Source organism: Accipiter gentilis, chromosome 7 (assembly GCF_929443795.1).
Source record: "Accipiter gentilis chromosome 7, bAccGen1.1, whole genome shotgun sequence".
Taxonomy (NCBI): Eukaryota; Metazoa; Chordata; class Aves; order Accipitriformes; family Accipitridae; genus Astur; species Astur gentilis.
Genome location: NC_064886.1, coordinates 28,569,716 through 28,592,370, shown reverse-complemented (window position 1 = coordinate 28,592,370; position 22,655 = coordinate 28,569,716). Strand labels below are relative to the sequence as shown.

The 22,655-nt window shown below is 43.4% G+C and overlaps 1 protein-coding gene across 2 annotated transcripts in view; it reads right to left on the bottom strand.

Annotated features, from left to right (window-relative positions):
- Positions 1–22,655, bottom strand: part of ZNF423 (zinc finger protein 423) — a 237,221-nt gene that overhangs the window by 179,085 nt on the left and 35,481 nt on the right. For both annotated transcript variants that reach the window (XR_007506815.1, XM_049806953.1), the window contains exon 2: positions 14,408–14,467. Coding sequence is in view for 1 of the 2 variants with exons in the window: in XM_049806953.1 (XP_049662910.1) it covers positions 14,408–14,467 (60 nt within the window). In the remaining variant the exon portion in view is untranslated. The remainder of the gene's footprint in view (positions 1–14,407; positions 14,468–22,655) is intronic.

Here is a 22,655-nt window from a genome sequence, read left to right as displayed (position 1 = left end):
AATCCCTCTGAATGAGACCTCAGCAGACCACTTCTGCACCCAGGTTTGTACTTTCCATGCGATAACTAATTTTTGGCTAGAGGTTTTCAGCTATTTATCCCTGGAATAAGAAGTGAGCTGCACCAGTCCTTCAGCATGGTGATCCTTTTAGCAATGATAATGCTTTTTCTCCTAACATCTTCCTGCGTTCTTCATTCTAGCCCTATGTGGTAAAGAAAAGTGTGAAAAGACATTTAAAAGAGTTAAAGCTAAAATGATTTTAAAGTCTTGTCTCCCTCAGCCGCTCCTCTCATTCGGCAGGTCCCGACTGTCAGAGCAGGAGACAGCAGTGTGGTACGTAGCATCAGGGAACTGGCAGAGCCCTCAGATCTACCGTGAGGATGATGTATGGTGTAAAAAGAAAAAGAAAAAAAGTAGACAGATAAAACCCTAAGTATGGATTTTTGCTGGCAAATGAGTAATAAAGGGGAAGAAATTAAGATGGCCAATAATCCAAACAGTGGAAATACTTTATGTAATTAAGAAAAGTCTCTCCAGAATATAGTGGTGGTTTGGGGTTTTTTTTTCGATCAGTGTTTTCTGCTTCTCAAGTTTCTTATAAACTACCTTAATTGGGCTATTCCAGATACACTGAAAGTCCCTCCACTTCTTCCTCAGCCTCAGAGGACACCTGTGAAAGGTGCAGCTCTGGACTGCTCATGATAACCCTCACCAGATAAAGCTTGTAATGACCCGCTCCCACTAATGAAAAAGGGAGAGGAGGGGGAGAGATATTGTTGCTGTTGTAATTAAGCTTGTGAAGAGTTTAGTTGGAGAGAAATTAGATTTATTTACACACTGCTCTGTTGCTGATGAAGCACCAGCTATTTGGGAGAACTTCTAATTAACCCTAATTTAGTTGATATGCTCTTTAGCAGCCCCATTCCCTATATATTTTGCACTAGGAAAAAAAGTAGTAACAACAACAAAATTATCCATTTTTAAAAGGCACATTTCTTTGTGGGGGCCCAGTCCCAACTTTTTGCCTTAAATTACTGAATTTGCATTTTAGTTGCTGACAAGTAGGAAGACGCACACTTGAGAACTTCATCCTGCAAAACAGCTCCTTCAACAGCCAAACGCCACGACTGACGTGGGCATGGCCACTGCACCCACAGCCCCACGCGGCCCCTCTCCCACAGCCCCATAGCCGAGGTAGGAAAAGGGTTTGGGGGTTTGCTTTGGACCCTTCTACCTCAGTTACAGCTACCACAGCTACGAGTTTATTTTTAAAGTGCTTCCACTTCCTACATCCTCGGCCAATTACGCAGTCTGGCCACAACGTTCATTAACCAGACACGGTTTTAAAATATTTCATTACAGTATCAAGCTAAAAATCACTTAACTCTTATGATGTGTTTTCTCATTTAATATGTCACTGATCGCTCTGCCACACTTCCAGCACCTGTGGTGTATCTGTGGGTTTCTTTGCAACTCACAAAGACATTTAAAATACAACAGGTTTACAACCTCAGTATATAAAAAAGCCCTAAAAATTCACCAGTTTTTATAAGCCATTTTGGAGGAAAAGCAACACCAATTCATATTTCAATTTCACACACAAAACACCATAAACACCAAGCACCACATTTTGGAAGTAAGGGTCAAAAATGGAACATAATTTAATTCTGTTATACAGAAGCATCTAGGCTTGCTTGTCACAACACAAACCAAGAGACACAAAGGGCATTTGCAGAAGTGATATTCCTCATGTCTTCAACACTGCAGCTGTCTGCACACACAATATATAAAGCAAAAAATGTCGATTTCTGCAACATTCTGTCCAGAAAATGTTTTACCAATCCAGCTGTTAGCTAACTTGCGCAAGATTTCAGCCTGAAATTCACCTTGATCAGAAAAAGTACATTTCTACTGTACAACCTTTTTTTACAAGATTATAAACCAAATGCTACTCTCAGTTATACCTGGCTAACCCTGCTGATTTTGTATATGCTTCCTGGATGTTACTGTGGAAATTTGGCAATAAATGTATTTTGTTTACTATGATCAAGGAAGAGAAGCCAAATGCTTTTTACACAGAACACTTCTCATTCATTTAACAGGACAAATGATCATCTGGACTTGTGTGCTAAATCCAAAGAGCCCAATATAAATGACTACCAAAGTTTAAGTTCAAGTTTTCTCGATTCCAGTATGGGACACACATTCTGTACAAATTAATGACAGCATTACAAACTGACCGTTTTCCTGCAAATGTAACCTCCGTGATGAAATCAACAATGGAAAACTGAAGTCTTTCCTATTGTCACAGAAAGAAGAATGACAGACTACATATATCTTTTCTAAGTATTGTCAAAATTACGGAGAGGAAAACTTCAGAACACTGTCTTCAGAATTGCCTAGTACAAAATTACTTTGAGACTTCTAAATTAACTTCATAATAAGGACAGAGGCAATGATCTTTCTGTTGCTACAGTTGTATCGCCTTGCAAGAATGGCTTGACATTGCCCTTCTTGGGAGAAGGCTAATTCAAGTCCGAGTTACACATATAAGTTTAACAAAAAAACATAAGTGAAATCAAGTAAAGATAGAACTAATCAGTCTGCCAAAACAATACCTTTATGTACTGTGAAAACATCCAATTGAAGTCTTTGGATAAGAAATAGTTCTCCAGTTTTCCTTCTGTGGATGGCAACAACCACTATTTCCATTTGTGTTCACTTATCTGACAAAATCAGGCCACAGGAATTTAGTATCATTTAATTTAAGTTGCCTCTAGCCCCCATCCAAGCTAAATAATACCAATAAACACAATTCTACACCGTGCCCAGCTCTGAGGGCTCTGAACCCCCTCTCAATTAAACGAGACCCAGGGAAAACCATCCCTCCGCCTCTCAAGGATGCGGACACCACGCTCCGCTTCCCCACTTTGTTTGGGGGCTGCAGGTGAGCAGGTAGTGCAGAGCCGCTGTCTTTCCCTCACTGCTCTCCTCCAAACGCTCTCCTCTGCCAAAGAGTCGCACAACAGATTAAGATTAAATACACATAGCTAGAGCAACAAATCTAAATTTCAGACCATTGTTGGAGAACTTTTCTCTGCCAGGCTGCTTCAGTCAGCCCCAGCTCGCCACGCACAGAGGCACGCGACCAGCGAGTGTCTTCCCACCACATTTCTCTCAAATTGAAAATCTCTCTAGCTGTGGATCAGACAACAGCCAGAGCCTTAAAACACATACACACGCTACGCAGAGAGCCTCACCGTGCCAGTGGTTTTCTTTATCCAAGTGAAAGCTTCCAACCAAGAGGGAAGAAATTTGCCTACAGGGTCTCTCCATTCTATGCTAGCAAATAACTCACTTCAGAAATACTGCAGCTTTCTGCATTAAGGCGTTCAGAGGGGAAAGTGTGGGATGAAGTGGGATGTGAAATCCCATCACCCCGCCACAAGGAGAAGTGCTGTTAAACATCTGAGTTTTCCTTTTGGAGTTTTGATGAGTTTACTAAGAAAATGTAACAGTGGAGTCACTAACTAGAATGCTCAAGTTTAAGAAAAAGCACGTTTTCTTTAGTTATAACGATGCAATAAAATTTCACAGCTCTTGAAAGCACCTTGTGGGTTTGAAACACAAAAGTAACACTATTGTTTATTTGTAAAATACAAACTTCTCCCTGCTCCAGAAGCCTGGAATATGAGAGCTCAGAGTTGTGGCTCTTCCCTTTTCTGAAGAGAAATAAGCCTTTCCCCAAACATAGCGCCTACAAGTTTCAATCCAGCAACAAAGGTGCAACAAAGGTTCCCATATCGAGGAAATTACATCAGGAAAATACATTGCACGGATTCACTTCAAAGGCATCAAAGCCTCCAACAAGAGTGGTTATTTTCAGCCAAATTGCCATGCTGCTGCTTAAATACCACTAAGCTGAAGGAGTCCTTCTTTATCAGTCACAAACTGCCAACTTATCCTCAAGGAAACACCAAGCTAAAAAGCATACGTCTAAGTCCACACGTTGTTCAGTGGCATTCAGAGTAATGTCATTCTGACTTACGTGTTTACATTTTTATTGCTAATTGATTTACCCCTTCTGAAGGAGATGCCTTGAACAGGAGGCGTCCCTTCCTTCTCCCTTTACCCCCATGCTCCAGCTTCATTACAGCCCCAGCACTGTTGCCAAAATGAGATATTGCCTCATTTTTGGTAGCGTGCCCTTGAAGGCATCTTATTAGAAAAGACCATTTCTTAATTAACATTTTTGATCTTTAATCTATTACACATCCCTTTAATCCCATACGGAGGAGCTTTTGGCCCACTTCCGCAGCGTGGCGGTGGGAGGCAATAGGCTGGCAATTTGTGCTGAGGGCTCTCTCCCAGCGGGGCTCCAGTGCAGCCGGCTGCAGGGCTGGCTACACTCTCACTGGTCAGCAGCAGACATTCACATTTATTATTTTATTGCTTTTTTTTTTTTTTTAATAGAGACTTTAGAGAGCCACCGCTCAGCATTAAAGACAACAGGCAGAATGGCAAGCTGGCAGATGAGATCAGACTTCAGCAAGTGGCTGTCGAGCTCTTAAAACAACCAGCAAAACTCTTAAGTGGGAGATTTAGTGGATCACCAACATGTGAAGTGTTAAGAAAAGTACAATGTTAAGTCCCTTACATCATTTTACTTGCAAATAATTACAGCAATTACAATGTGCTAACTGGCAATTAACATTACAGGATTCACAACTTACCAGAATTTTTTAAAATATCCTGTGGCCCTACGTAAATTGTCTCTTTGGTACTTCTGATTTGGTGGCTGTATGAGCTAATGGCTACACATCAGCTCAGCAGATCTCGGAACAGAATTGTCCACGTGCCAGCTAATTTAATTAGAGGCTTGATCTTGTCAGGGCTTTATGTGACACAGACAGTGTTTCCAAGCAAAGTGTATGGGGTTTTTTCCTTTCTCTTTAGTGTTTTGTGACTGTCTAATAATTTCTACTAATGAATGCCAAAGTCATCCAAGGGAGAAAGGAGGCATGGCTAGTAAAACATGCAAACAGGCAGGTACTTCAGTCCCAAGCGTGATGAATTCAAAAATATGTAGAGCAAGATGCATTGAGCACCTCTTCCATGCACATCCCAATCTATTGCCAGGTCTCTGCACGCATCTATTAAATCTTCATCACACTGTTACTCAGCCCCAAAAAAGACAAAGGTCGCTTGTCTCAAAGTGAGAGCCATAGGGTATCTCAAATCTCATTATAAATGGTCCCATTTAACAATTTTCTCGTTTGAATTTATACACAACAAATACAAGACTATGAGAGGAGCTCAGTTTATTTTGACAATGATATCGTAATTCCTTGTAGCGAGACTGGAAAAAGGCTACTTCGGACACTTAAATGACAGAAATACAAATCTATCTTTTATTTTGGGAAATTTTAGGCTGTATTAACTTTTTTTAAAAAATCCTTTTTTTAATGCGCACTTGGCCTTAATTTCTATTTTGTACACATTCTTATGCTACCGTAACCATACTTGTACTCTCTTGGTCTACAATAAGTGTAACAGTTCAAGACAAATTAACCAAAAATACGGCGGCAATGGTTACAGAAACTTTTTACAAGTCAGGTCAATGTTGAGTAAGACCCACTAGAGGTCCCTTCCAACCCAAATTATTCTAGTTTCCTGTAGTGAATAAGCAAAGATTATTTGGGCAAAGCATCATAAATTTCATGCCGTTCTTCACTGCAGAGTTTCATATCAACATCCTTACTCAGCCCAGAAAACAAAGCAGTGGAGCTTGTCTATTCCATTTGTTTTTCTTCTTTTACAACATTGTTTATAAAACCTCATTCTCATGATTGGCACAATTTGGTTATTTTCTCAAGAAGAAGGATTACTGGGAATCCACCACTGTGGCATTATTTTTTATTGATTTTTCTCATTTAAGCAACAGGCCAATGTAATATACTCTGTTATTCCTGTTTTACATTTATTCAGGCTGGGAACTTTGAGCTACCAGTTACAACTGCAATGTGTCAACTAGTCGAAGGAGAACAGAAGCTTCTGTGAAAACCAAAGAAATTGAAGGAAAGTGTCCTGGTGAACAAACTCTTCAGCTGTCAGATTTCACAGAGATAAAACCCATTGCAATCACTTCCTACAGCGGCATGGTTTCAGCTTCCCTCGCTCCTACCAGCCAGCCAAAGCAGACTTGGAAAAGCAAAGCCACTGACCTGCAGAAACGACTCAAAGCAAGATGGGCTGGCAAGTGCCCCTGAGTCCCAAAGCCAGAGCCCTCTGGAAGGTCGACCTGCAGCATGGTGCATGTTGCAGAGACAAAGTAGTATGGACATGGGGCACAAGGAAGACTTTCTACTAGGTTGAGAGACTTAATTAGCATTTGTAAAGTGCTTTGAGATCCTACATAAAAATATTTACCCAAATAAGCTCTAGAAAGCACGATTTGCCTGACCATTCAGTCTGCTTCTGTCTTTAATCTGCAGGAGATTAGCAAATCCAGAGCACAGCAGAATTGGATAAATCAGAGATGAGAAAGACTTACCAGGTGATCTTATCCACCCCTCTGCTAATGTAAGACCGTTCCTACAGTGTATTTTCAAGCACTTTGTCCAGTCCAGTTTGAAAATGACCAATGTGATGGGAGATAATACCAGAGCCTATTAGATCCCGCTACTGGGAAATGTTTCCTGATACTCAGCCTAGCATCTCCTTTGCTTTACTTTAGCCCATTACTGCTAGTTATGCCCCTGAAGGCTGTTGTAAACAAAAGATATAATTTTCATCTAAAAACACAGAAAATGTTCATCTAATCACAGCCCTTCATTTGGGCAGCAAGAGAGGACAAGGTAGGATCACTGGAAAGAAACATAGGAAGAGAAAGCAGAAGGGTGAAGAAGATGGGAGGGTGCCATGCTATGCCTTGCTCCTCTCCAGCGCTCCCTCCAGCTCAATGACAGCATCCTTCACTGGGATGTTCATACCTGTGGGAGACCTGAATGTGAGCAAGGGATGGAGAGCCAGGTAGGCTGTGCCTGAGGGTCACCCGTGAAGGTGAACGACTTACTTCAGTCAGCCCAAGAAAATGAAACACAGCGTTACAGTCTCCCAGTGACAACAGGCACACCTTTAAGTAAAAAGCAAATATGTCACACAGAAAAAAAATGCTGTTGGCAAGGTGGAGACGCAACCCCATGGAGGATGTCCCCCGCTAGTCCCAAAAGGAGACACTCGCGCGTGCAACCGTCTATGCCGATGGTGTATTTGTATTTCTGGCAAGGTGCCCCTGCCAGAAGACACTGTGGGAACATCACCCAACCCATAGCGGCCCCATACCAGCAGACACACCAAGCTCACAAGACTGCAGATGAGGTGGACCCAATGATGCCAGGGACACTCCCAGATTTGACTGAAACCTTGCTGCCCATCACGAGTCGTGATGCACTGCCGGCACCCCAGTGCACACGAGTCCGTGGCCCCTCACCAGCATGCCCAGGCAGGGGCTGTGACCCTGCAGCCTGCAGAAATCCTCCCCTCACCAGATGTTGCTTGTAGCAATTTAGGGGGGCTGACTTTAGGTATTGTGAAGCTCAGCAATACCAACGACACAAGGCGGTACACCATGCTTGCTCAGCTTACCTTAAGCAGATTGGCTTTCCAGCACACACACTGTCTTTAAAATGCCTGGAACAGGTGGGTGATGGGGTAGGGAGAACACTCGATAGCTCACTTTGAAATGAGCTTTTCTTTCCTCACCTCTTTTACCATGGAAATTAATTCTCCTCCTCTGTGCTATTGCTATAATTTTCCCAATTAACATTTTTAATAGTAAGTATTTTCTAGGAAATGCTGTAATACACAGGTGTGTGCTTCTAATTTAAATACTGACACCCATGCTGTGTTCGCATCTGAAGATCGCTCCTTCTTGCCGGAGATTCCCTCCCCAAACAAGAGGGGAACACCTATGGTGCCGCACCCCCAGAGACGTCTCAGTGGATTCGTGGGGCAGCCGTTTCCATGACAGATGCACGTGTCGGTACTGTGCGGCGCCACATGCGGCAAGGAATCTCATTTTTTATACTTTTCCTTTCCCTGAAGGTGCTACAGCTGCAGGATGTTGGTCAGACCTCGGGGCCCCCCCACGGACACCCTGTCACTCCAGCCAACAGCTTCCTCCGGTAGTGCCACGTCCCCCTTCCTGCCAGCCCGGGAGCACTGGGAGCAGAGACTTGCTCCCAGGAAACCCTTGCACCTGCAGATGCAAAGCTGTGCCATGAGCTCCTACAAACAGAGTGACCTGGGAAGGGTTTATAATTGCTCATATTGTTTCTTTTTATATTATCCCAGCTCCAAAAACCTTACAACTGTCTTGAATGTTCACCCGCTGCCACATTATCTGAGTATCATGTACTTCCTATCACTTCACCTTCTGTTTGAGAAAACACTATCAGAAGTACTCTCTTTAAAAAAAAAAAAATTAAAAAAAAATTAGTATATATAAGATTGAAGTTAAAAATTAAATTTTGTAATCAGGAAAGGAGATTTTTTTTTTTTTCCCTCTTCTGAAAGGACACATAACTATGTCACATTGTAAAAACCCACACGTTACCAAGGAAAAATCAAAGTTCAACTTAGAATAAATGAGGAATGCAGCAGCCAAAGCTACAAACCTCCCTAGCTTTATTTCTAGTTGGCATTTATTTGGCTTTTGGCTGCTTCCAAAGCAGATACTTAACATTTTGAGAACCTCAGACTATACTGACTAGGCTGCATGCTGCAGGTCCATGCAGAGACAAGGATGCTGTTTTTAATACCAACATAAGAAAGCCAGCCAGTTGAGATCAAACATTTCATAGTATATTGAAAAAATATTCAACTAAAAGTAATCAGTCTCTCTCATGTTCTTGGCTAACTTCAAAGATTTATTTCTTTGGAAATCCTTACACACTGTAATCAGAATCTTCTCATATTGATTTACTAATGAAATCAGCTTTTAGAAGATGCCTGAGCTTGTGACGGCACTCAGGATGGGTAATTTCAGAGTACTTGCAAGATAACAGGTTTCTAATGCCCACTGAATTGCGACCAACCTTTCCAATGCTCTTTAGCAGAGATCCCAGAATTTCACGTTGAGGGTGTTCAGCGGAAGGGGTGGGTGTTCGGCATTTTGCCATTTAGAAGGTAAATCAGACAAAACGCAATAATGTAGAAATAGAGAAGAAGAACTTAGCGTCTATGGAAGAACAGTCGCTCACATCTGGCCCTTCCTGACTTACTCCTGACACAGCTCGCGCCCAGCAGGTCGTGCAGCCGGAGCGGGACCAGCAGCGCAGGGGCTCTGGGGGACCTGCCGAGGGGACAGGGGCAGAGAGCAGGGACAGCCCTGGGTACTGAGAGACCACAGGGCACGGGGTCCTGCAAGGACGGTGGCCTTGGTGGGCACCAGGCAGTGGACTGTGCCGGGGTGCGCAAGCCCAGGGTGCTGGAGGACGGCTGAGGGGACAACAAACTTTGTGTGGCCAAAACGGGCCTCCAAAAAGGGAAAGGTGAGGAAGGAGAACACATTTTCTGTAGCTTATCTGAATAAACAGAAAAGGGGGAAAAGTTAACGTATGAATACTTGCAGGGGCAAGTCTCTGTTCGCTTCATGAGACCCTGGCTTTCTCATCCATTTTGCTCCTTTGGCAGCCAAAATTAAAGCCAACCCTACGAAACAGTTAGGGGAGAAGAGAAACCCTCAACGCTTGGGGAGCAGACAGCAGCAGCACCGGGATCATCAGACCGATGGTGGAGGAGGGCACAGGGAACAGCCAGGAGGGAATGGGCAGGCAAAGCCCCAAGCAGCAGAGACGGCATTAAAAACATCCCAGCACGGGCTCCGGTAGCCCTGAGCAAAAATAATTCTCCAAACCGCATCAAGATGTTGCTCCTCTGAAGATACCAAGTGAAAATTGTGATTTACATAGCTGGGAGACACCATGCAAAGCGGAAGAGACGGGAAAAGGAGTGACCACAGGGTGGTTTTCTTTTATTTTGTGGTTCATTTCTCAAACGCTGCTGCTTCCCCTTTTCTTTTTTTTTTTTTTCCTCCTTAAAGGAGGGAAACTGTAAAAGAAATTGCAGAAGGCAATTAAAAATCTAAAGTAGTGTACTGCATTAAATAAGTACGTGCGAGAACTCTTAATGGCAAAATATCAAATGTCTGTCCCAAAATGTTGTGGCATTCTTTTTCCTATGCTACACTTTGTTAACACATCCCTCGCACGGATGCCCAGCTGCTGCATCGAGCTTGGTGGCAGGGACAGGAAACCTGGGGCTAATGGGGAAAGGGGGGAATACCAACACGTAATTTATTTTTGTGGTTTCTGGAATGTTATAACTGAATGGTACTCACGTGTGCTAATGGATGGTTTGGCACCGGCATTGGAGAGGCCCTTCCAGTCGCAAACACTGCAAAGATCACCCCACGTTCTGCAAATACATGCGCACAGAGACGTACCCAGCGCCATTTGTCCCAAGCACTCAGGCTATGGGTCCACAGTCCCCTACTTCCCAAACTCTTTCTTGATCAGTATTGTAACTCGTAGCTGCATACAACAATAAGATACCTTCAGTTACCTCAAAAGCAGACACCACAAAAAAATAAAATAAAATAAATAAATAAATAAAAAATAAATAAATAAAAAAAAATCAGGCTTTTAGGTCTGCAGGCTCCTAAGGAGAAGACAGAATCTGCTCTGTTTGCCCCAGACAATTCAGCCAAGATTCCCTGGGGCCTCACAGTCACGCTAATGAGAAACTCCCCAGCAACCCCCATGTAAAATGCTTTCATAGGTCTTTAAAATGCCTTAAATTCTCTATATATTTGGTAAGACTTTTTACTTCTTTAAAATGTCCCTTGTTGCTCCTCAAGATAATACTCTCGTGATGTATTACAACAGCAATGCAGCATTGTCTGGCTGGACTCTTGCTTTGCAAATATTGAATCTTATTTTCCTTTTGGCTTCGAAGCAGCAGAAAACCCTTTTGCAAAGCAGAGGCGGGCACTTGCCTGGCCCCCTGGCAGCCCTGCCCAGCCCACCCTCTCTGACATTTTCAGAGCGAGATGGATGGGCTTCAAGGGCTGCACGTGCTGTTAAGAGGGAAAAGCAGGAGGAAGGAGTACTCAGCTGCGCTCTTCCTCTGGGACAGAAAGCGTCTCTGCCTCTTCCACAGCAAAACACTACTGACCTGCTATTTAACAGCAAGCTAAGTCCTCAGATTAAGAGAGGAAAGGAAAAGCTTTTTTTCCTCCTTTTACATTAAGGAAAAAAAATGTTTACGAGAGCTGAAGAGGAAGGAAGTTCGCTATATGCCCATTGTTAAACAGGGCTGGTGGACACCCTGATTGTTTACCCTGGCGTGAGGGCAGCCTCTGCCTCCTTATACATTTTCCTGAATCTCTGGGTTAATATGTACAGCCTTTAAGTTGTGGTTGTAAAAAAAAAAAAAAAAAAAATCATAAAACTACTTCTAGTTGTGTTTAAAGTACTTGGACAAATTCCTCAGTGCAACTATGCCAAGGGTTAGATTCCTGCAAAGCATTTCACCTTCGCAGGTTTTACCAGGAACGAGCAGTTAAGCCAGTACAGACAGCATCTTGCGCACATACACTACCGTAGGAAAAAGGATGGTGCCCTGTGCTAAGCCATCACTGAACAGGCCCGTCCGAGCGCAGGATTTCTGTTGCCAACGTGTCCACTGCCAAATTTCCATGAGCCGTGCTAAGCAGCTCCCGCAAGCAGCCCCTCGCCCAGTGCCATGGTCTGGTCAGGGGTGCACAAACCGTGCGCCTTCAGTACACTTCAGTAGCAGAGACGTCCACCATGAGACACAGCGCTTGGACCCCAATGTTTTGACACGTTTTGCCCTACACCTACAAATGTTTACACCTGACGTGGGGACAGATGGCTGTCACAAGGCTACCTGGACAAGCCCCATAACTGCAGATTCAACTTAAACTCACAAAAAAAATTTCTACTATAGCTTCTACTATAGCATCTATAGCTATCCATAGCATCATGGTTTGATGAACAAAATAAGAAGTAGCAGCAAAAGCACCTTCTCTCCCCACAACTGCACCTTTATAAATATTTTGCTAGTATTAAAAAAAAAAAAGTTAAAAAAAAAAAAAATCACATTCTACCTGCTCTTGCTGTCCCTATGTACCACACCACCCTGGGACTGCCACTCCCCTGGCCCACAGCAGCTGCACAGAGTGCCAACATAATTTTTCAGAAGTCGCTTTTTATGTGTTTGCACACACACAGAGATGCACAAACACATACAGGAGAAGAAGGGAAAGAAATATGTTAATTTGAAACATCTGGCAAATATTTCAGAGTTAACAAGTCCTGGGTTTGGCCTTTTGATTTTTTTTTCTGTTTGGGGGGGTGGTTGTCACAGAAAGTGAGGTAATTTTGTCTTTTTGGGCCAGGGCAGGAAGGGGCATGAAACAAGAAGTTGAAGAGTGTTTTTTCACCCTTTATTGAACTTCAACATCACACTACTGGAGCTAATGCAAACAGGAAGATCATAAAAGAACATAATGAAAGTCTCGCACACTGGGACTGAGGGACTGGTTTCAGTTACCGAATATAGCTTTGGAGGCACACCACACAAGAGCCAGTGACTCCACACAGCCGCACCACCACATACTAGAGCTTTTTAAGCATTTCCTATGTAGTTCCTCAGTCATATTCCAGCCTCCAACCTCTGTCCCGTGCAGCGCACCCTGTCTTGATAGGATACTGTATTGCATCTTTATACACATGCAAGATTGACATCTGTAGCTACTAAATGTATTAAGATGAAAATCCCCCAATTAGGACACATTTTCCTTCAGCTGCCATAAATCACACATACAATACATTTTATCCCACATCCGACGTCTTGAATGAGAGCTGTAATTATGGGAGTAAATGAAGAAAAATTGAGGAGACTCAACTAATTCAGGAAAAGCCTTTCACAGCCTTTTTTTACTTACAGCGTAGCCACCAATACCATTAGGAATCCCCAATTAACTCCCGTTCTGCACAGACATGATTTTTGTTGTTGCTGTTTTGAACCTCAGCCTCTGTTAAATTTAATAAAATTCAAGACTTGTGATAGATAACACCGGTAACTCCACTCCAGTGCTGTTTGAGACGAAGGTCAAGCAAGAGAGCTGGCGAGCGCTCTTTTCATGCGCCGTTAGCTCCAGGCACAAAGGGGCCTTCGACATCGCAGCTGGGGGTTTGCAGCAGCAGCAGCAATATTTGCTATCAAAGACTAGTGAAAACACAAACTGTTCAAAACAGTTATAGCGCCCAGAGAAGATGCACCCAGCGCAACAGAGAGTGCAGTTGGTACAAAGTGAAATGCCACAAAGTGCCACACAAAGGCAGTTTATGCCTTCAAGGCCAGCTAGATGCTGACTTCAGTAAGAAAAGTCTCCTGTGAGTCAGTCTCCCCACGACTCTTATAAAACCCATGCTAACCAGGAATGCAGCACCATTGTTAATTTTCATATTACTGCTCAGTTTCTGAGCTCTTTTCATGTTGCTGCTGAGCTTCTAAGAGAATACCCTCACGCAGTCCAGTATGAAGAGAGGGCAGAAATAGAATTATTGGCTTCAAAATCAAAAATATTCTGAGAATTTCATAAAGGTTAAAGACATAATAGACAGAAAAATATCTTTATAGAGGGCACAAACAGTGACTGGATGTGGCTAGTCATTTTAAACTCAAACTAATCTGACATTTATCCTCACGTTTGTGTTATCAATATATATTACACAACTACAGACAAACTTGCTTTATCCTGTTCAGTTTCTTGAGCCTCTTTTTATTCAAATTATCAATGTAACAGAGATGAACAAGCCCCAGACACATGTTTAAGTGTTACTACTATCAAGCAGACCAAAAGCTGGTTCAAATGTTAAATCTTTCTACCATGGCCATGTACCACTTTTATTCTCCAGCCCTGACAGTACTTTCCAATTTCCTCCGAGAGGAGAAATACACACATTCCAGTTGGGACCGAGGTTTAAAATTCCTACTAAAGCAGCTTTTATGTAATTAGATTGGAATGAATGTGCAACAGTGCCCATTGCAGAAAACTTCAAAGTGGTTATACTGGAGAAATCACAACCCGTTTCAGTATGCCCACAAGAAGAAAGAATGGCTCTCTGGAGGATAAGAGTATATTAGTCTCTGTATGTAATAGATTTTATTGACCATATGGAACTGATATAAAAATTGTGTTGCAGTGGGTAGTCTTGGATTTGAGACAGGAATGTGACATACAAAATACAGTTCCTGTAAAAAGCCTGGCAGCTTTCTGGCAGTTTTTGCAATCAGAAGAACCTAAAATATTTACCTGATTGAGTCACTGATGAGTCCCAGGTCAAAGCAAAATCTGAAGATTCACCCTCTTCAACTGAAAAAGAACAAAAATAAGTTGTGATTGCTAAAACAAACCAACTGGAAAGCAAAGCCATGAGAAAACTAGGTCCACTATGACATTAAGTATTAAAACAGACTTCTGCACTGGTGAAAAAGAACTTACTGCTTTCTATAAAATAATTCAAAAGGTGGAAATTTAGTAAAGAGATTTTTCCCTACGTTTTAACCTAAATATGGGATTTCTGTTTGCAGTTCCTTCCTGAACAGGTAACAGTAAGTTCATGTGAAATTTAATAGAGGTTTAAATACCACTAGCTGTGGTATTTAAGTATTCATATTTGAAATTTTGTACATGCATAACTACTTGCATGTACAAAATTGTCATTGTAAACACAGAGGTCATTTTTGAAAGGTATGCTGTAACAGATCATAGTAAAGAACTGTCCTATGAAGGGAAAATTGCCTAACTTATGTCATCTTAACATACTAGCCACATTCAGAACCAAGTGATATCTTAAGTTTTTTCAGAGTTCAGAATTAAAATATACTATTATAATGTGCAACGATGTTCTGTAATATGGTAGTCATAAATAACTGCATTTAAGGCTTGCTGATGTGAAAGCTGTCAGAGCCAGGTGCTCAGCACTTGCAAGTTATGTATCTATAACCTTCTGCCTGTTAAGAATTGTAAAATGTCATTTGATTCTTACATTCTTAAAAATAACTAAGAGATCAACTGACAACAAGCAGGCTAAAAAAGAGACCAATCCTGCTGTTACTGAAATCAGTGGCAGTTTTACTAATGTCAGACTGGGCATTTGAAAGTGGTAACTGCAGAAATTCTTCTTTTTAGTTGTAAAAGTTGACCATCTTCACCTGCCTGCTCTGTCACGGTGATACCAAACAAATTTAAACAGGTCTTTATTTCCTGATTAAAAGTATTTACTCCGTGCACTGACCAATCTCTAACCCTTTTATGTAGAATTTGTATTTGAATCCAACATAATTTAAATAATTCTGCAACTAAAATCCAAAGCCAAATACAATCCAATATTGCAAAGCCACGAGCACAGTCCCTATTCACCAGCTTGGACCTGCATGCCCCAGGCCTGGGAACCTGTTCCAGTGATTACTTACATTGAGTATTTACATTTTCATCACAAGATTCTTGATTTTACACCCCCCCCCCCCCCTTTTTTTTTCCAATTCAGTAAGGAATTCTGGCATCCTGTAAGCTTATCTATCATGTTGATGTCAGTGGTGACATCACGTGACATTAGAAACAGAGAAGATGATTTACATAGCCAGTGCCTTGACAAATTTTGATTTTATGTTCAGACCATAAACAAATGTGTACTCCACAGAAGGGCACTGCTCTGGTCCTGTTAGTCTGCAAGTTTGCTAATGGAGGAGAATGGAATTTGGCCACTTCTTTTGAAAAATCATATTTGAGAAACAGTTATACTTTTTCCAAAAAGTCTATGTTAGCATAAAGGCCATGTCACATAATATTAAATTCCAGAATGATAGAAAAAAAACAAGATACAAAGCTACGAGCTTATTCAAGCCATTATCGGTACTATTTCCTGAGTGTGGCAGAGCAGTCTTGGCTCGGACATGCTCTCTCCTAGGGGCTCGCCTACCATTTTGTGTTCTGTAAACCACCATCTTGTTCCCATTTTGACCCATCTCTTAATAGAATAACTCCAGACATAGTTATCCTAAATATGATTTTAACACCAAAATCTACATACATTTGGGAGGCTTCTGCTCCAAAACTAAATAAGCTAAGTTAGCAATTCACGTACCTTACTCAAAACAGACAAGTGGAACGTTTTAATTTTATTTTATCCTTGACTGCTTTCTGGTTGTCTTGCTTGGACAGTTTTTTCTATTACGCCTTTTATGCTGAGGTTTTTTTATTTCTTTACATTTTATCTTGGAAGGAGAGGTGAAAAAAAAAAAATCAGTCTGCTAAAAATATATAAAGGCAATAAATTCAGTCCTAGTCAAGTAGAAATATATGGGATCAGCACTGGTCATTGGCAATTTTAGCAACCCACTGCCTTTCATGTTGGTTAAACACTGGAGACTGCTCTAGTCCTTGAGCTGCTGTAGGGCAGCTGGCTCCAGCACGTAACAAAACCATGTTTTTTGGAATCCCTTAAATGAGGGCAAAGGTTTGAGTCAGCCTCTGTTGGCATTAATTTGCTTTGCTCCCTAATGACTGAAAAGGGGACAGAGAACATATATGTGAAGACGATGGCACTGAAATTCACTTTGTATTATCGCAGTCATGGTTTCAGGTTCTCCCCCTCTATTTGCACAGACCCGCCACATAGCTGACAATGCTGCACCTCCATGGAAGGAGGAGGCCGGTGGGATGGAGCCTCTTGAGCTTAGACAGACACATCTCCCTGTAGTTAGTTGCTGCTCACACCACTATTCCCTCTTTTCTTTTTTTATTTTTTTTAAGCAAACATCATCTTTCATAGGATCAACCATAAGGAAAAGTAACAGCCGAGCCTACTCCAAGGAGTATCGCTGTACTGGACTGATGTTTCTCTTGGGTCGCATGTCAAATTGTCCCCTTGGACAGCGAGCACGGGGCAGGGGCACTGCCAGAAGCGAGCTGGGAGCCCACGCTGCTTGCCGCAGTGCTGGCTGGGGGTACCCGAACATGTCCAGGCAGGACATGGCCACTAGGCACGGCCGGGCTGGCACTACTCAGGACTGGCGTTAGGTGGTTTTATGGAATGGCATGGTCAGTGACAGACAGGTGGGAGCCCTGACATGAGCACTTGATCCTCACCTGCCCACCCATCCACCCACAAAGCTAGGCAGCAGGCACAGAGAAATAAGAGCAAAAGCACACCACGTTTAAAAAAAGATCGGGTCTGCACATCAGTGCAATTAAGAAGACCCAGAGGTTTGGAGGGGAAGGGTATCTGTGAGATTGAAGCAAAAAAATAGGTGATCAGGCTTTGTCACAGGCACCAGGCGTAACTGTAGGGAGACACTTAACTCCACCGTGCTTCTGCTCCCTCTCCATAATGGGCATAAAACCAAGAGCTGAGAGGTTCCTCCGTGGCCACCTAAATCTTCTGGATAAAAATGGTTCTTTAAAGATCCAGCATTCGAAGAGGTATCACCGCTGGCTTTGCCTCAGCAATGAGCAGAAGCCACAGAAGTCAGAGGGAAAGATAATTGGTTTCTTCTTCCCAAACTCAACTTCGACACTCAAGCAGTTGCAGCTAAAATTTCCCCTCAGTTGCACAAGGCTGTTGCTGGACTCACAGGGAAGCAGGAGGAGCTTTCCTGGGCTGGTTGGAGACATGGGGACACGATGCTGTGCATGGAGGGGAGAGGAACCCCATCTGGGGACAGACCCCCTGGAGGCTGCCCTAGGGCTTGGCCAGCTCTCCCCGGGAGGGCAGAGTGGGTCCAGAACAGATTTGGCTCCTACGGCTGGGAAGGGATTTCCAGCTCTCGCTATTGAGAACCGAGTCAAAAAAGCTTAGTCCGTAATATTAGCCAGGGAGTAATTCGCTTAAGTTGATTTTTCAGTTTCTTAGTATTTTTCTCATCCTTCCTTGAGATCTAGGTTGACTCAGGTGACCCATGTGCATTAACATGCACTTTGTGGATGCTATTATTTAAGTAGTGGTAACGGGCAAAAAAGCCAGTGAAGAGGTATGAAGCATTCAACACGATCACTTCCAAAATACATCACCCAGTAAAATAATTCTTGTTTCATTAGCAGGAAAATATGTTCTCTGAGACACACCAGCCACAATCATAACTACTGAAATCAAGGACTAGACACTTCCATCTGTGCTAGTTTATCACACTGAACGTGTGGACACACAAGTCCACGCTGCTGACATTCAGCATGCGCAGGAGCCACCCACGTACCTGAAACACTCTGCAGCTTGGGAATACCACAGGAAACAGCAGCACAGTTCAAGACAGAGAGCCAAGATTTTATAAAGCAACTAGAGATCTTGTGTCAGCTCTAACTACTTTACGGGAGTCCTGGTGACATAATGATGAAGGGTCAGCATTTCATGAAATTTTGGAAGCGTTTCATACTGGGCATTGAAAATGAAGACACCCAAAATCACTGATGTTAAGCTTTGGGCAGAACGTTCACAAGTTCACACTTTTTTGTTGGATACTTCCCATTTTCCTTCACAAACTCACCTCATTTTCTCCCCAAATTATGTTGTGTGCCTGCACATTAACTCATGGTTGCAACCACAGAAGCTGCTATGTAATTACACTCTTACTCTTGTCCCTGTCTGCTCTCTCCATCTGAATGACCATTTTTAAATGCTTTGGAAAAGCATATTTTAACTCCTTCAGGAATACAGAGACAATACAGCAAAAGGACAGAAGTTTGGTCCCACTGTGCTCCATGTGTCATCGACAGAATGGCACCCGAGGTGCAACACACTGCACCAATGGAGAGGATACGCATGTCCCCCAGTGCCAAATCCACTATGCAGTTGATTAGAAAAAAAGATGGGCAAGAAACCGTTTCAATGTCAAATACTAAACCTTGATATCAACATTCACAGAACTATATTTCTATTTTTAAAGCACTAACATTTTTTTTCTTCTCTTTTGTAAATGGTCTGTAGTATTTGCCGGCACACAGAGAGAAAATACTGGAAATAAAAACCAGAGACGCTCTTTTAGCTGCATCCTTCAGGGTGATGATTACGAGATAGCTATAGGAAACTCACCCAAGAGTGTGCCTGCTGTAACAGCTGTGCCTTTGGTGAAATCTGGGGGCATCTATGAAGCTGAAACCCTTCAGAAAGGCTGCGTTTGACTTGCATATAGCCTTGGTCTGGCAGCATAGAAAGTGTTATTGGCAGTCAACTCAAAAGATAGGAAACTTTGTGCACTGCCCACCCATGGCCTGGTACAGGGAGGACATCGCTGGCAGCAGGAGGACACATGTCTGCTTCCACTCCCTGTTCTGCCCCAGCACAGGAGGACTCACTGCTGTCATGCCTGGAGAAGACCTCTGTTCTGCTTGAACTGATTGTGGGACCCAGACAGCCAGCCTGTAACAGCCAGAACAAGGACAGGGACGACGTGGGTAGGAACTGTGGGCAATGGCAACATCACAATACAGCGTTCCCACACACACCAAATATTTGCATTTTGCCCGCTCATCTCAGATTTCTCCAAGGATGCTTATTTAATTGCTAGATCACAAGTGCTGCAGGCTCAAAGATTTTGGTTCTTTGTGCTCAGAGAAACTTCTGAAAGGATTCAGCATCCATTCCCCTAAGAGTGAGAACATCTATTTATGGGGCTACCATTACCTGAACTCCATTCATAGTCACAGTGCTTATTTAACACTTTATCACTCCCAGGAAAGAAGTTAACCTTATCAAAGTAAGACGCTTCTGAACCAAATGTTGATTTCTAGATGCAATCAAGCTTTACAAGTGAGCAACAGCCCCTCAGTAATTCAGATGGCATGTGTATGCTCCCTTATCCTATTACACAGGCTTCAAGGACCACAAGGACCAGTTTAACACTTCCCATAACATAAAAACTCCATAGTATGCTAACTAAAATGTCAAGAACTGTGACAGTTTGAGAAACTGCTGAGAAATATCGGGGGTTACAAGCAAGTCCCCCAGCTGATGGGGGAACCTCCCTGAATCAGGGCTGTTACCACCAGCTGCATTTGGGACCAGGGCCACTCCCTCACCAGCAAGCAACCTTTGAAAACACCATGTACAGAATAGCTTGAGTGCAGAAAATGCTGGTGTCACTTTTTAGTTTGGAGGATTTTGTCAGATTTTGTTTGTGACAGAACGCTCTCAGATAAACCTAGGGAAATCTCACCAATGCCTGTGTATTAGCTCTAACGTACGTGTCAAGATTCACAGCTTTCCCTCTAGAGAAATACTCTAGCACCAATCCACATTGTAAGCCAGTCGCACAATAATCACATATTTTCCCTGACCTAGCTGTAGGTACTTGCAAGCAAGAGCTCTGTGATCTTCCGTAATTTTCAGGCTTCTCTGCTGCCTTTCAGATGCACGCGTCTCTGGGCTGTTCTACCCATCCTTTGCTCCGTCCCTCCCATCACATGAAATTACATGCTCCCGAATCAGCATAGGACACAGAATAGCCCCATCTGACCACCATTAATCTGCCGCGACTCATCCCACAGCACTCACGGCCTGGCATTTGATACAGCGCTCTTAATCCTGCAAAATGCAGAGCAGCTTCCATTTCCGAAGTCAAAGGGAGCTGAGGATGCTGAAAACTTTGTGGACTGAGGATTGTAAACTAGCCAGTTTCCAGCTGCTTGGCATGGCAGGAGCACAAAGGATGTTAACAATCTTTACACTTTAAATATCCTGGTATTTTCCACACACTTCTGGAGTCTGTCCTTTGGCGAGGTGTGGACAGGCTTGCTCCTCAAACTGAAAGAGGAGGAGAGTACCTCCGCTCTCACTCAGCCTACTGGACAAAGAAGTTCAGTCCTGCACGGCACCGGGAACTGCTACCACAACTAGCAGTGGCATACAGCAAAAAAAAGAAAGGAAGTTTGGAAATGGCTACTTTGAGCAGAAGCCAGCTAGCCCCTTCTGTTCAGGGCTTACACCTCCCGGCTGGGTGTAAGGCTCTCCCTCTCTCCTGCTTAGATGTTCCCTGTTAGATTCTCCACCTCCCAATATCGGTGAGACAAAAAGTCTGCAAAACATAAAAATCTGCAGAAGAGCAGCGAAGGAAAGTAGCAGTATGAAAAACGGTCCCATTTGTTTTTTAAATGAAGCACCGCTGCGGCAGAGCTGCAGTCCGCTGCCCGGGAGTGCAGCAGGGTGCAGAGCCGGCCCTGAGCCAGGGCACGCTGCCCACGAGGAACCAGGCTGCCCTTCTTTGTCAGCAGGCTGGGGCTTTCTCCCACCCGTGTGCAGAGGGAAACCTTCACATTCAGCAGGAAAAATAGGAAGTTTTGTGGGGCTTTGCCAGTGTACTGAGAATAGGTGCCTGCGAGCGTATCCTGATGCATTTACCATACCTTGCAGCTAAAAGGAAAAGGAAATCCCCCTGGTGCCTCCGTACCAACATTCAGGGGAGCAAAAAGGCACCTGGCAGAAGCAGCCAGGTGTGCTTTATACCAGCCATTTGAGCCGATTTACTTCCTTTGGAAAATCAACTTTGCAGGAGGATGCCTGCCAGGTCTCCCCATGTTTACTAGGTATATTGCTTGTTTGCGTGATCATTTTCATTTAGCTTTAGTAACACTTCGCCATTTTTTTCCCCAGTGGTTGGTGGAAAGGAGCACTGGGACACCAGGGCATCCCCAGAGAGGTGATGGCGTATTCCTTGCCCATGCCCTAACCCTGGAATCCCCACAGGAACCACCCATCGTCCCCGGCACAATCGTTCGCAGCTCCAGAGCCGCCTTCCTGGTCTCTCCCCAGTGCACGGCCGACTCAGCCATCGGTGGCCCTCAGCCAGGAGGGTTTTTTCCACCTTAAATAGGACCGTTATATATTAGTCCTTTCATGGGCCAGCAGGCCAGGGAACAAGACAAGAGGGTTTACTGACATGGCTTATTTAGCTAGTTCAGAGCCTAAATTTGCACAAGTTCTCTAGCTGCTTTTCTCCAAAGTCAGTAACGGGGCTTGGCAGAGACTGTGGGTTTTGCTGGCAAAGTCAGCCTTTTTGTGTGAAGGAGGGAGGAGTGGGGAAACCCAGACTGCTGTGCTCTCTAGGTCAGGGGAAAGAAAAGAAAAAAAGAAAGGAAGCAGGATGAGACAAATGGGACAGAATTACAAAGGAAAACCGAAAAAAAAAGATAGTTAGGAACAGAAAAAGATGTGAAGGTGATTAAGCAGAACAAGACAAACAACAAAATAAGGTACCACTAGCAGGTTTATGCAAAGGAGATCTAATTATGGGTGGCTAAATCCTCCAGGACATTAATATTCCATCGTAATGTGTCTAGTTTCCTCCCTTCCAGACATGGCAGGGAGGAAATGAGAATCACTTAGATACACTGTTTAATGAGCAAATGATGGACGATCACCAAATACAGCCTGCCTGATAAGTATCCATTAGCTTAAACTCGCACAGTAAATCTGTGCGCAGCTAACTGGCCTGCCTCTTCAAACGCTACAGCAAAACTTAATGTAACTGCAACTAGAGAAAGGGATCGTTGTAAATAAAAACCTCATCTC